General features: G+C 42.1%; 1 protein-coding gene across 1 annotated transcript in view; it reads right to left on the bottom strand.

Annotated features, from left to right (window-relative positions):
• Positions 1 to 1,106: 1,106 nt before the first annotated feature.
• Positions 1,107 to 14,203, bottom strand: part of MAML3 (mastermind like transcriptional coactivator 3) — a 483,799-nt gene continuing 470,702 nt past the window's right edge. Inside the window, exons 4-5 of the mRNA XM_040331239.1 lie at positions 12,726 to 12,810; positions 1,107 to 7,410 (exon numbers count right to left, since the gene is read on the bottom strand). Of these exons, the coding sequence (XP_040187173.1) occupies positions 6,452 to 7,410; positions 12,726 to 12,810 (1,044 nt within the window). The 3' untranslated portion in view covers positions 1,107 to 6,451. The remainder of the gene's footprint in view (positions 7,411 to 12,725; positions 12,811 to 14,203) is intronic.

A 14,203-nucleotide genomic window follows, 5' to 3' on the forward strand; every position in this document is an offset into this window, starting at 1 on the left:
CTTGTGTGCTTTTCCTGCTGCAATAGACATTTAAAGTGGCTGTAAACCTCAGACATAAAATATAAACAAAGCATATCCCTCTATATTTTTGTGTACTTATCTTAATCCTGCGCACTAAATGTCATTTATGTCCGCTGCTTCGTTCCTCTGCTATAAGCATGAGTCATTTCTTAGGCCTCGTACACACGACCGAACATGTCCGCTGAAACTGGTCCGTCGGACCAGTTTCCGCGGACATGCCCGACCGTGTGTAGGGCCGACCGGACAGTTTTCCGGCCTAGCGGACAGGTTTCCAGCGGACAAATGTTTCTTAGCATGCTAAGAAACATGTCCGCTGCAAGTCTGTCCTTCGGACATGTCCGATGGTCAGTACGACTCATCGGACATATCCGCTGGCCCGAGAACCCGTGCATGGCGTCGAAGTGATTCGACGCATGCGTGGAAGCATTGAACTTCCGGGTTCGCGCACGTCGCCGCGTCATTGTCGCCGCCACGTCACCGCGTTGTCACCGCGTATTCTGTCCGTGGGGAATTTGGTCTGATGGTGTGTACAGCCGTCAGACCAAATGATCCCAGCGGACATGTCCGATGAAAACGGTCCACGGACCGTTTTCATCGGACTTGTCCGCTCGTCTGTACGAGGCCTTACACATTTTCTTGACACCCAGAGAAAAAAGGTGACAGGGGAGGGAGCTCCATCTGATTGACAGCCTTAGCTCTGTTTCTGTGTGCTGTGTGAAGAGGCTGTGTCTCTTCCCTCCAATCAGCTCTCAGAGCTCCCCTCACTGATGTAACTTCAGCACTTTGCCCCCTACTTTTCAGAGCTGAGAGATCCTGTGTAAATTCTGCACTTTGAATGGATGTAGGGTAAAGATAAACAGGTGCAACTTACAGTATGTAGGAGGATTTGTTTCATCTCTGTGTATCACTCGAGGCTATTCATTTCACTGGGTATACAGTATGTAAGGGTTTACAACCACCTTAATTCAGAAGTGCTGTAACTGCTTTCCTGTAATTGTTTTTGTGTTTTGCAAGCCGACCTGCCTCTGTTTCCAGAGGCAACTTATTTTGCAGCCACAGAAACAATTAAGCACCTTCCGTGATACTTTTTTTTTTATTTGCACTAACATGCAAATTTTCAGTGACAAACTTTCGAGGTATGTTCCCTTCTTCAAGGTCCAGGCAGTACTCCGGAGTAAATCCGCAGATACAGCTCCTGGACCAACCCAAGCTTTGACAAGCTGATATTAGGTTTTCAGTTAAATGTTTTAAGTCTATTCCCAGCAGAATGCAGCACATCTGTTTCCTAAATCCGAAAGCGGATATTCAGGAAGCATATATTTTTCTACCCTCCATGCTTCTGGAAACCTAGGGAAACCCCACAAGGTATTTATTTACCTTTGCCTCAATCCATCCCAATAGAAAAAATAACAATGATAGCTTCATTATCCGACATTTTGGCAAATGTGATTAGATCTTTATTGACCTTGGAATGCAACACCAGTGATCCCTTTGAATGTGGCCACATTGGATATGAATTGGTTTAAGGCCCATTTGCGCAGAACTTAAAAAATGAACAGTATGTGGTTCAAAATATTACTTCAGCCCCTAAAACTGCTGTCTCTACTGTGTCCATGTGAATAGCATAAGAAGCTATACCTAATAATTGTACTATTTCGAACTTTGAACTTACATAGCAGCATTTTTAAGCTTTGTTTATAGAAAAAAATAAACTGTGTCTGATTTTGAATCTGGCATTAAATAATAATTTAAGCCTGGTGTTACCATTACGAATATAGACAATCCAAAAGACAATATTGCTTTGCATATTCATGTAACCTTTCACTTTTAAGTATCTCAGAAAACAACTAATAGCAAGAGTATATACCGTATTTAGATCAGTTTCTGGTGTCAGCATATACAGTTACAGATGGAACCCTAACTCCTGCCACATCATTTACTCAGACAATCAGCGTTATTTTTGCTGTGGTTTAAGAAATCATTATCCATATATATTGTTGTAGTCTTAAAAACAGCTGAAAGAATATAGAAAATGCTTCTGAAAAGTAAGTTTTGAAAAATCAGTACAATTGACAGTTTTGGTGGACTGAGACAGTTAAAGACCAAATTTAAAGTTGAAATCTGGGCAAAATATTGTCTAAATTCAAGAGCTGTGTATTTTTACTTGAATCCCTGTGTTCTTCGCGTATTTCTTTAAACTCTGCAGAAATCCAGCATGATCCAGCTTCTACACTTTGCCTTTGTGCAAGGGTTTCCTGTAATAAGGACTAGTCTATGTTGTCTCTATCTTCAAGCAGGGTAAGTCTTGTGTCCACCCCAATGAGGCTTTCTGCTGTCAGCCTGCCATGGTTGGATTTGCTAGTTCCTACCTACATCTCTTTATTATGCACAGGCTATGTGTTGGCAGGGCAATTTCTGGGTTTGTAAAGGCTTTAGGTGCACAGAGCAGATTTTATATCCTTAAATAATTTTTCTGTATCAAAGAGTTCAACTGCAATAAATCTAGCCAACAGTAACAGGGCTAATAAGTGTTACCAGACCGTTGCTACTATAGGAGCCATAGGACCTCCTGGTTTCTTGGCTTTGGCAAATCGGGTTCTTATGTCCTCCAACCCCCTGATAGTGTAATGATTTTAAAACACATCAGCAGGAATTCGAACCGTGTATTGCTGGCATTATTTCTTTGTCCCAAGCTGAGGGACTTCAAGTTATGCCAATTCAATTTGGTACCGGAGTGATGGAGGAAGCATATTTAATGACTTTATAAAGCACAGTGATAGCATAATTCAAGATCTTACTATGGTATACCATTGTGGGTCTATGATTCCCATGGTCCATAAGCCTACATTTAAAGGAGGTTTATTTTTTTTAGCTATGAAGTGTAAACTCCACTTGATGCTGAGTTATCGGTAAGGGTCATGCTACTTATACTTCAGTCAATCGGTTAATTTTAGTGTCCCCATAAAGAACTCTATAAGGTTGCTCAGAGCTGATTTGCCTCTTTCCGTAGAACACACCTCCAGAATTCAAAGCTTTCAGTGAATGTTCAATGCTGGAGCTTCTGTTTAGCAGAGGCCAAGCAGCATTGAGCACACTGCTGGCATCTGAACTGCTTACTGGGACTCCAAATAGAAATGAATTGGTGAAAGCATGAGTAGTGAGACCCTAACGATCATATTCATGCAGCAAGTGGAGTCGTTTTAGGTTTATAAGTATCTTCCAAGGTGGAAAACACCTTTAAGTTTTTTTTTTCATTCATTCTGTAATATGTGGGTGTTATTTAAGGAGGGTGGAAAGGTGTTAAAAGGGAATTGTTAAGGGTTGATGGTGTTGTCTATAAATAAAAGAGAACGGTTAAGTGGTGGTGGTAAGCTGTTATGGGAGGCCCGGGCTTAGGCAGGCCATACACAGTGCAGATTTCTTTCCTGCAACCACGGGTTACAGAAAAAAAATCACACGATTCCCCCATCAACACAGACAGTGCTGACAGGGGAATCTCTCCTGCTGAGCAATCTGCTCCTAGCGGAGGAGCAAGGGAAGCCATAAGAAGTGATTATTGCCAGTAGCTATCGCTATAATCGCAAGAGAATCCGGCAGGCTGGTTGTACCTAATTGATAGATCAACCTGGTACATTCAGCTTGCCTATTAACAGTCCGAATTTCGGCCGGTTCAGCAGGAATTCGAACCGTGTATTGCTGCCATTATTTCTTTGTCCCAAGCTGAGGAACTTCAAGTTATGTCAATTAAATTTTGTACCTGGAGTGATGGAGGAAGCATATTTTGCCTCTGCCGCCCTGACAGAGGCAAAATATAAGACAAGATCCTTAAAGCGGGGTTCCGGTCACTATTTTTTATTTATTTTTTGGCATTTTAAATAGTATATTACTAAAGATCACATTAATGTTAATAAACCATACCCAATCGATCGGTAAATAAATAAAAAACGTGCCTAGTTTGCTGCATTGTAAGATCTGGCCGTTTCCATCCCCGGTGTGGGCATCTGAAGCCCAGTACATTTTTTTTACTATTGAAGAGGTGCATGCTGGGTAACCTCTAGATCTCGCACGTGCGCATTAGAGCGGCGATTGTTAGTGCCATTGTCACAACAACGGGCAGAGGCGGAGGAACGTCCCACCCCGTTGTTATGACAACGTACATAACAGAATCCCCACACTAGTAAAACTACTAATGACTCGCCGTCCAAGCACTCTATTTACAGCGCTTAGATAAGGTGGGTCATTAGTTTTATGCACATAGTTAAATGCACATTAGTTTTCGGCACATAGGAGCGCACAGACTCCTGGGAAATTATGACACTACATTCCCAGGAGTCTGTGCGGCGTAGGCTAGAGAGGAGAAGGACCGCGGTGCAGGAAGAAGGCAGATTAGGAATTCTGCCTAGCAACACCGCTTTTAAGGCATGTAAAAATGTTATTTATTTTTTTACTTGGTTAATGACATTTTTGTTAAAGCTTGTGATGTATAGTTTGATTTGAGGGTGGAGCTCTGCTTTAAAGTGGCAATAGTTATCTACTGCAACAAGGATGCTGCATGAATCTTCACAACAAAGATGTAAATGTAAGTATGATTCCACTCATAGATTTCTCTATGAAACTGCTTTTAGTGGAGACCAAGCCGCTTTGAGTGCACTGAGCATGGGTAGTGAAACCCTGACTATCATAATCATGCAGCAACTGGAGTCGTTTTAGGTTTGTAAGTATCTTGCAAGGTGTAAATCACCTTTAAGTTTAATTCCATACATTCTGCAATAGGCGGGTGTTATTTAAGGAGGTTAGAAAAGTGTTAAATTGGAGTTGTTATGGGTTGCTGGTGTTGGCTATAAATAAAAGAGAATGGTTAAGTGGTGGTGGAAGGCTGCTAAGGGAGGCCCAGGCTTATTTCTTTACACAAGACGGGGATACTTTGATTTATGCTAATTCAATTTTGTTCTTGGAGTGATGGAGGAACATATTTTACCCCTGCAGGCCTGACATTAAGACCCAGATCCTTAAAGTGGTAATAGTTATCTACTGCAATAATGATGCTGTATGAGTCTTCACACCAGGGATGTAAATGCAAGTATGATTTAACTCATATGCTTCTCCATGAAACTATTTTTTAGTGGAGGATATTTTCTGTTTTTTGCTTCGGTTTTTTGTGTCCAACTGTCCCTATCGGTTTAAAATAAATAAAACCATCTGCAATTGTGTCTTTCATGTAACTAGTTAAAAACATCAGAGAACAATATAGTCGCATTAAAAAATCAGACAAGTTTTTTTGGTTAAAAGTTAAAAATTGTGAAAAAGTGACTTGGGGAAGAAACCTAACATTTCTGTGTTTTGGCACCAAGGTTAATTGTCCTAACAGCAGCGTAGGAAATAGCTGCAATATCATGCTGAAATGCTCAAGCTGGAATTCCCCACAGTTTGTTTTTCAATTTCATCTTAATAAATGCTTCAAATGTTTTTGAAATAGCAGGGCTAAAAAGAAATAATTAACCCGAATATGCTGTTAACGAGTCTTTTTATTACTATTCGTGGCTTTGCTGATCACCCTCAAACAATCTGCCTGTGACTGAAGAATACTTAATTAATACTTGCCAACAGTCCAAGATTTCTGGGTACGGACCCAGGAACTGGTGAAGAAATGGGAGAATTATCCAGTTGGCTCATTCTACTAACTCTAGGCAAAATTCTCTTAGGAATGAGCAAGGATGCTTTATTATGGTGTCCCTACTATATAGGCAAAACTTCTCAGCCATAGTCTAATACATATATATTTATATTGGTATAGTGGTGCCAGTTTATACACTTTATTGTGTAGTCTATACAAGGTATATTCTACATCATAAAACCAAACTTTATTTTGTGATAATTTTAGGATCCTGCCATAGTTATAAGCTCTCTAAATTCTCGAGTAGTATATATATCTTTACTGTTTCCTGTCTTGTACTCTAATGTAGAAGTGTGGCACTTTGTAACTCTGCCTCCCTGTCTGATTTTATAGCAAGATATTTAATGGCTAAACCCGTTAGCCATATATATTTTCAAAATCAAATAAGTTAATTTACTGTAATGGAAGTGTCTGCTTCCTTGGTAAGACCCTTATCAAACTTGTGGGTAACCATGCAGATATTTGGCCACACTGTTGTCTTCTGCTTGTATGTAATGCATGAATCCAAGCCAGTGATAATAGGATAAACCAAACGCTTTCACATCACCGTTACCATTAACATCTATCATCTTAAGCTACTGACTATAAGACAACCTTCTCCCCACATTGACAGCATTGCTTTCCCACCAAATGCTTTTGTAACTGCCCGCAGTTGAGCTTATGTACACAGAAAAGAAATATATGGGGTGCTGTGACTGCTGTTCTTTTCTGTTTAGCACATTAAAACTTTTATGTAATTGTTCCGATTATTTTTTTTTACGGATTTCCAAATAACTCATCGAGTTCCTGCATCCACTCATCTCCTGGCCCCCTGCTCATAATTGAGTCTACAAGGTCTGTGCCATCTGGTAGACCTGGAAAGGGTCCAGTGCTGGAATCTGTGTAGCTGTATGACATTTCTTGATTCCGGTCATATGCCTGACTCTGGTTACTCTGAGGAAAATTTGCAGTGGGTAATTGCTGTGGAGCCTGATTAAATCCTGTCATGGTTGGGACTCCAGTGTTCATGCCAGACATAATTTGTCTTGGCTGATTGGTGCCTTGTCCAGGTAATGATGGCATCATTTGTCTGCCCATTGCAGGGTTTAGGGCTCTTACTGTTCCTGTGCTGTCAACAACACTCTGGCCCATCCCTTGTTGAAAATGCTGTTTGCTTATCCTTGACTGTCCAGACTGCATTGGATAAACAGATCCATTGTTATAAGCCCCCATATCACCGCTAGTTCTCATGCCTTGTAATCCACGTTGAGTCCAATTTTGTGCACCCTGCGGTAAAGATGTCATCATGTTTTGAAGTCTTGGAGCCTGAGATCTGGTCATGGGTTGACCAATAGGTCCTTTAATTTGTTGATGTTGAGGCATCACAGAGTTTACAAGCATATTCTGACCAAATCCGCCAACCATGCCCAGCGGCTGTCCAGAATTTGGTTGCCGTGGACCCTGTACAGCACCATGGCTCATGTTTAAGTTTTGGTTTGGGTGCTGCATTATTTGGTTTACTCCTGCGTTCATGCCATACATTCCCGGCTGACTTGATGATGTGTTGCTATAGGGAGCCATTCCCATTTCAGGCTGGAGAGGGCCAGTAGGCATTGTTCCTGGGTTTTGTGAAGGACCCATAGGCATCATACCAGTGTTTTGGGCCATCATCCGAGATGCTCTCATATTCTGAAGTGCTGCTTGGTTTCGAGCCACTGCAATGTCTTGTGGTGACCCTATATAAAAAGGAATCAATGGAGATATTAAATATTTTCATTACTTTATGTATAACCACATTTTTATTTATTTAACTGTCTTTACTGAATTAGACATGGTCTCCTGCAAATGCTGGGCTATTGAAATGTCAGTGCATGGCTACTAATCAATGTTCTATGAAAAACACCATAAGAGGCAGTAAACTGAATTCTGAATAACAGTAAGGCCATTAATCTGAAGTGCAAGATGTCTTAACAGTCAAGGAGGAAGGAGGAAGATAAAAATCAATATAATAGGAAAATTGCCTGCTGTGCTAGCCTTATGATGTGTAGTCAGACATGTTTAACCTTGTTCAATACAGAATCAGATGAAATCTTTAGGAGGGTCTCAGTGACAGGGATTATTGATTGCTATAATACCAGCATAGTTCCCCGCCCTTGCCTATCATGAAGCTGTGTTAAGATGAAGACCAATTTCATTCTTAGGATGGAATTAAGAAGATAATCAGTAAAGCTAGCTGCAAGGATTTTGGTTACCATTGAGCTCACATTATTTTGTTAGTTTGGATTTGTGACAAATTTTCCAGCAAACAAACACTTTCCAAATTAAATACAAAGCATTGACATACATTGTATCATATTTCTCTTTATATCTATGGCTATTTTAAATAAGGCATGCATGCATTCTATTAAAGAGATTCAGTCCTAGGGGGAGGCAAATGGTTGCAGTTACAATTTTCTGCTACCTAGAGGAGCCTCCCAAACCACCATGCCATGGCTCACTGCCAGATAATTTTGGCACACAAAGTTCCAACACTTCCAGGTAGTATCGGAGCTTGCAGTGAAGCCCAGGCCCCACACATTAGTACTGTCTCATAATTATGATATGCAGCCTCATTGGCCAGTGAGAATGTGCAGCAGGTAGGAAGGGATGGGCAAGCTTCAGTACCAGGAACTGCTCAAGCATTGCCCGGGTCATGAGGGAATATTTGGGAGGTATGTACTGGTACACCTCCCTTGGTGACTGTACTTCATATCATACCTGGAGCAGTTATCCCCAGTGAAAGAGATTCTTTAACGTGATTATTTTAGATATGATGTTACAAAACTGGATATTTGGAAGGAAATGTTTTCTGTGAATATTCTGACCAGAGCTATAGTTAACTTTGAAGAAAGACAACTTGACAGCCATTGCATCTCTTGTTCTGATATAGGACGGAATGGGCAGGAAGCGACATTAACTTATTTGGTGATTGTAGGCTTTCGTTCACAAATAGTTTAGGTCAGCAGAAACTTCAATACATACTGTATCTGTGTCTAGTGAGGTGTTCTCCTGTACTTTATATATATTACATCCTGCATATCTACTAATCAGCATGCCTGAGCTCTGACTTAAACTGTCCATACATGGATCAAAATTTGGACAGTCTTGGCCGAATCAGCCAAATTTCGATCTACAGTATGTATGGGCACTGTGGTTGTACAGAAGTCATTCTACAGATCCACTTCTGTACAAACCACCCTGTTGGATTTGCACCTCTTGATCGGCGCTGCAGGCTATAGCTCGCAGTGTATTATGACGGCAGGGAAGTCTCCTCACTGTCAGAATACAAAGACAATGCTGGAATGGATTCCTCCATCCACATTGAGTGTGTAGATGGGGAAATCAGGTCATTTTTTTTCGTTTATCTATGGGCTGCTTTAGGGCCCGTTCACATTATATAAAGTGACCTGGGTTTCGCAGTACAAAAATAACACAGCTTACTGCTACAGTATGGCTGCTATGACAGAAAGAAAACAATTGTTTTCTATGTGCCTTGTTTACACCAAAGTGCAGTGGTGATGTGCGGAAAATGGAGACATGCTGCAATTTTTAGTGCAACTCAATGCAATGCATGTCACCGCACTGAAGCTCAATTTGTGACACTTCAATAAAGTAAAAGAGGAAATAATTTCAACAGTGTGATGCATTGAAATACTTGCCCCTCACTGCTGTAACACAACTAACACCAGGCCACACAAAAAATACTGCGGGCTGGTGTAAACAAGTCTTTATACAGGATATATGGCTAACTGGATTTGGTCCTTGTCTTACTTGAATTCACTCAACCCCCACATCTAATGTCAAGCCACCCAGAAGTTATATTTTAGTTTTACATAGCACCTGATAGGCCAACTCTTGGCTTGTCATGTGTCAAGGATACGCTCAGGGCCGGTGCTACCACTAGGCAAACTAGGCAGCCGCCTAGGGCGCCCTGCTGCCTAGGGGATGCCCGGCCACTAGTGTTCCTACTCTCTTCTCTCTGCAGCAAGCAACTAAGTCTAAGCATCAGCAGGCAGCCACTGCTCTGTTTGCACATAGTGTCAGAGGCACAGTGGCGACGGAGGACTTTGTGTCCTGACTCCCAAATGAATGGAAGCAAGAAAACATTCATTGATGGGCACCTGGGAGGCTGACTTTGATGGGCACCTGTGAGGCTGCATTTGATGGGCGCTGGTGAGGCTGCATTTGATTGTCACTAAGTTAAAAAGGTGGGGTTTACATGGGCAGGGAAAAGGCGGTGGAGCCAAAGGGGCAGCAAAATTAGGTTTCGCCTAGGGTGTCAAAAATTGTTGCACCAAACCTGGATACGCTGTACTTCTTTAGAAAGAGTTCTTTGCCATAATTCTTAAGGCAGATCATACGGTACCTGATTCTTTTTTTTTTTTTCTTCAACCAGTGGGTTGAACAAAAAAATTTAAATAAACTGATTCCTCTATCCACACATTTGATGTGGATGGGACAATCCCTCCTGCTGAGCTATTGCCAGCAGCCCTCATTGTTCAGGAAAACCCCAACAGGTTGGTCTTACACAAGTCGGTCCATAGATTGACTTGTGAACAACCAGCTAGCCCATACATGAATAGAAATTTAGCTGGTCCCTGCTGAATGGCTGAATTTTGATCCATGTAAGGCTGGCTTAACTCTTTATACCGCAGAGTTTGGGTGTTCCTGCCAACCTTTGTATTTTTAGCAACTTCTGTAATATAAACTAAATAATATATCCGATAGGGACATTGGGAACCCATCGTAATGACCCTGGAGCTGAAGAGCAGAGGTCTCACCAAATTGTTAGAAGGAGATTTACCTCAAGTGTCAGTTTTTACCTATCAATCTATACAAAATATACAGTAATTGTAACCCTAGTTTTTAAATAAACCATTTGTACAATCAGCTCAGCAATGAACTAACTGACTGATTAAGTCTTGTGTTGTAAAAGTAAGTTAGTGATAATTTGAGCCAACATGGGATTTCTCCAGTGATCTGCTAACAGTCAGCTCCTTCACCTTTTATTGTACACATGCCGGGTAGGAGAGCAGAGAATGTGTCAGACATAAAACTGCGGTGATTGAAGGCTCTGTCCTAGCATCTCTGTGTGGCATGAAGATATAGGTAGAGCAGCAGGCTTTATCATGACATGATGAATTATTATTATACAGCGGCTGGAAAGCCCTGATCTGTGCAGTAATCCCTTCGGCAGCTAAGAGGTCAGGAGCATCAATCTTGGCTTTACTGTCTCCAGATTGCTGAATGTGTGCGACATAAAGTCAGGATAACTTACACAGGGAGCAGACACAGGTGTTATGGCTCTGGCAGCGTAATATCTCTGAAGTCAGTGTGAGGCTAGGCCAGGTAAATTAATACTGTTCTCTTCTCTCCCAAAGGATGCGGCCAACCAATAGACTTTAACCTAAGCTCTTTCTTATAGGAGAAGGATGCTAGAAATATTATTCATGTAATCTGCAAGTATAAGGCAGGATTTTCAAGCGCACCTACATGACTTTTCACCGTAAAAAGAAGAGCAGAGCTGACTCCAACCAATACCTTTGTTCAAGTTAATGGATGGGAAAGGTATGTCCCCCCCCCCCCATTATTGTATGTTTCCTTGTTGGGAAGATTCACTGTCGTTTTCTTATTATTTATTTATTACAGGCATTAATATACTGTAGCACTGGCAATTTATGCAGCAATCTACTTACTGTACATTCACATCAGCCCCTGACGTCAAGTAACCTACAATCTAGGGTCTCTATCTCACACATACTGTACTGTATATACAAGGGTAGTCTGAAAAGTTGACGGCCTGACACAGAAGGAGTGACCATGCAGACATGAAACGCACAAGTCACTTTTCCAGATATTCAGTGCTGAAAATGGCACTTAAACACTATACAGTTTTCATGCGCTCTTTGCAAACAGTTGGCACCCCCCGTAGTCAATTGTAAAATGGAGAAAGTGGAAGAGGAAGGCTCAAAGTGTACCATATGGGAAAAGTAATGGCAACGGTCTTCTGGGGTTTCAAGGATGTGCAGCAGCAGTGCAGAAGACTGTTGCCATCATTTTGCCCACTGATGAAACACTTTGAGTCTTCTTCCACTCCATTTTCAACCTGACTACGGGGGATTCCAACTGTTTGCAAAAAATGCATGAAAGCCATATAGCATTAATGCGCCATTTTCAGCGCTGAGTATCTAGAAGAGTGGCTTCCAGTGCAGTGATAAAGTTTCATATCTGTGTGGTCACTCCTTCTGTGTCAGGCCGTGAACTTCTCAGACTACCCTCATATATACAATGGTAAATGTAGACAGCAGCCAATCAACTGGTCAGCATGTCTTTGGAGAATGGGAGAGAACTTCAGTACCCGCAGGAAAACCATGCAAGAACAGGAAGAACATGCAAACACTGTGCAGATATTGTCTTGACCAGGATTAGAATTGAGGACCCTAGTGTTTCAAGGCAAATGTGTAAACCACTAAACCACTGTTCTGTCAACCAAGGGCATTTATCCTGATGACCTTAGCTAACAGGATAGAAAAGTCGAGAACAATTTTAAATGTTTTAGCTTTCACCAAAAAAGGAAAAATGGAAATCTCCCAAAAGGTAGGCTTTCATCTTACTTCTTCCTTCATCCTCTAGAGGGAACGTGAGTGGATATCGCCCTAGACAGCAATAAAAATATGACAGTGTTTCTCACCCTTCCTCCCCTGCTCTGTCCAGAAAAATGTTTTGGCTGGAATTCCATATTATGTTTTGTAGGATTTCTGTAGAAATTTCATACAAAATATCATGATCCCGAAGTTAAAAATCTTACTCCCCAACAGTAGCTCCAGTTAAATTTGCACCACTGAAGTTTGCCATTTTTAAGACTAAATGCCTTTAAAGATTTTTACCCTAAATTCTGGAGATGATTTATTAAAACAGGAGGGAAGGATAATGAATCTTCAACTTTCAGAGAGAGAATTTTATAAAATGCACCAGCCTAGACTCAAGGAGCCCAGAGGAAATGATAACTCACCTTGAAACTGGCTGACTTGCTGCACTCCATATGGATTCCTCTGTTGCTGAAGATGCTGTCTGTTCATGTGTGGTTGCTGTAACTGCTGTGAAAAACAGAAAGAGGTGGTAAATAAGAATACACACTGGAATTAAAAATCTGACTTGTATTATATGTAAGAGGGCCACATGAGGGGGGATTATTCCTAGACAACCTGTTGGAGGATCTTTCCATTCCTATATATGTGGTAGTCATAGGCATGCGCACAGGGTGTGCCTGGGCACACCCTAATCACCCTGTGCTGGCCAGATTCCCCCTGCTGCTTGGCTGCAGAGAAAGGGACTGAGGAATCCCTGTCCCCAGTCTCTTTCTTTGTCTCAAAAGTGAGACATCAGGGGTCTGTTTAGACCAGGGGTGCCCAACCTTTTGAAGAGCAAGGGCCACTTAAGCAACGTGGTAACCAGTCGAGGGCCACAATGAGCAGAGCGGGCAGATGACAGGTCACGGCTACGCTATGGCCCTCCAATCCGCCCAGACGAAAGGGTACCAGCGCTGTAGAGGAAGCATCGGCTTATGGGACTCTGCTCCGCAGCCGCTTTCTTCCTCTACCACCAGCTTCATTGACAACACTGATGCTGTGGTATGGCGGGTCTGCAACCTGCGATCTGGGCTTGCCAACCCACCATTACAGAGCAGGAGGTCGCGGGCCACATCACCAGTCGCGGGCCACTGGTTGGCCACCCCTGGTTTATAACTTGAAAATATTTCAACAAACAGTTTAGGGGTGGTATTTCCACTGAAAGCCTAAAACTGGGTACACATGAATCAAATTCAGCAGGAAACAAACAAATTTGGATTTTTGTGTATCCCTCTCTGCTCAACAGTGAAGTAGCTGTTATTCCACTTCACTTTTTCCTGTGTTTAGATGTTCCTACTTTAAAGCGGGAGTTCACCCGAATTTTTTTTTTTAACATTAGATTGAGCCTAATTAAGGGGAGCAGAAACGGGTATTTTTTTTTAAATCAATGCCTTACTTACCGTTTTCAAAATAGATGTTCTCCCGCCGCTTCCGGGTATGATCTTCGGGACTGGGCGTTCCTATTTGATTGACAGCCTTCCGACGGTCGCATACAGCGCGTCACCAGTTGCTGAATGAAGCCGAACGTCGGTGCGGCTCTATACGGCGCCTGCGCACCGACGTTCGGCTACTTTTGGAAAATAGTGACGCGCTGTATGCGACGGTCGGAAGGCTGTCAATCAAATAGGAACGCCCAGTCCCGCAGCCCATACCCGGAAGCGGCGGGAGAACATCTATCTCGAAAACGGTAAGTACGGCATTGATTTTAAAAAAAATACCCGTTTCTGCTCCCCTTAAATAGCCTCAATCTAATGTTAAAAATTTATTTTTTGGGTGAACCTCCACTTTAAGCCTAGGTTAACACTTGTGTGGGCGGTTCCCACCTGTTCCCGCAGCCGAAGCCACCCGCACAGTGAAATGC

This window comes from Rana temporaria, chromosome 1, assembly GCF_905171775.1.
Source record: "Rana temporaria chromosome 1, aRanTem1.1, whole genome shotgun sequence".
Taxonomy (NCBI): Eukaryota; Metazoa; Chordata; class Amphibia; order Anura; family Ranidae; genus Rana; species Rana temporaria.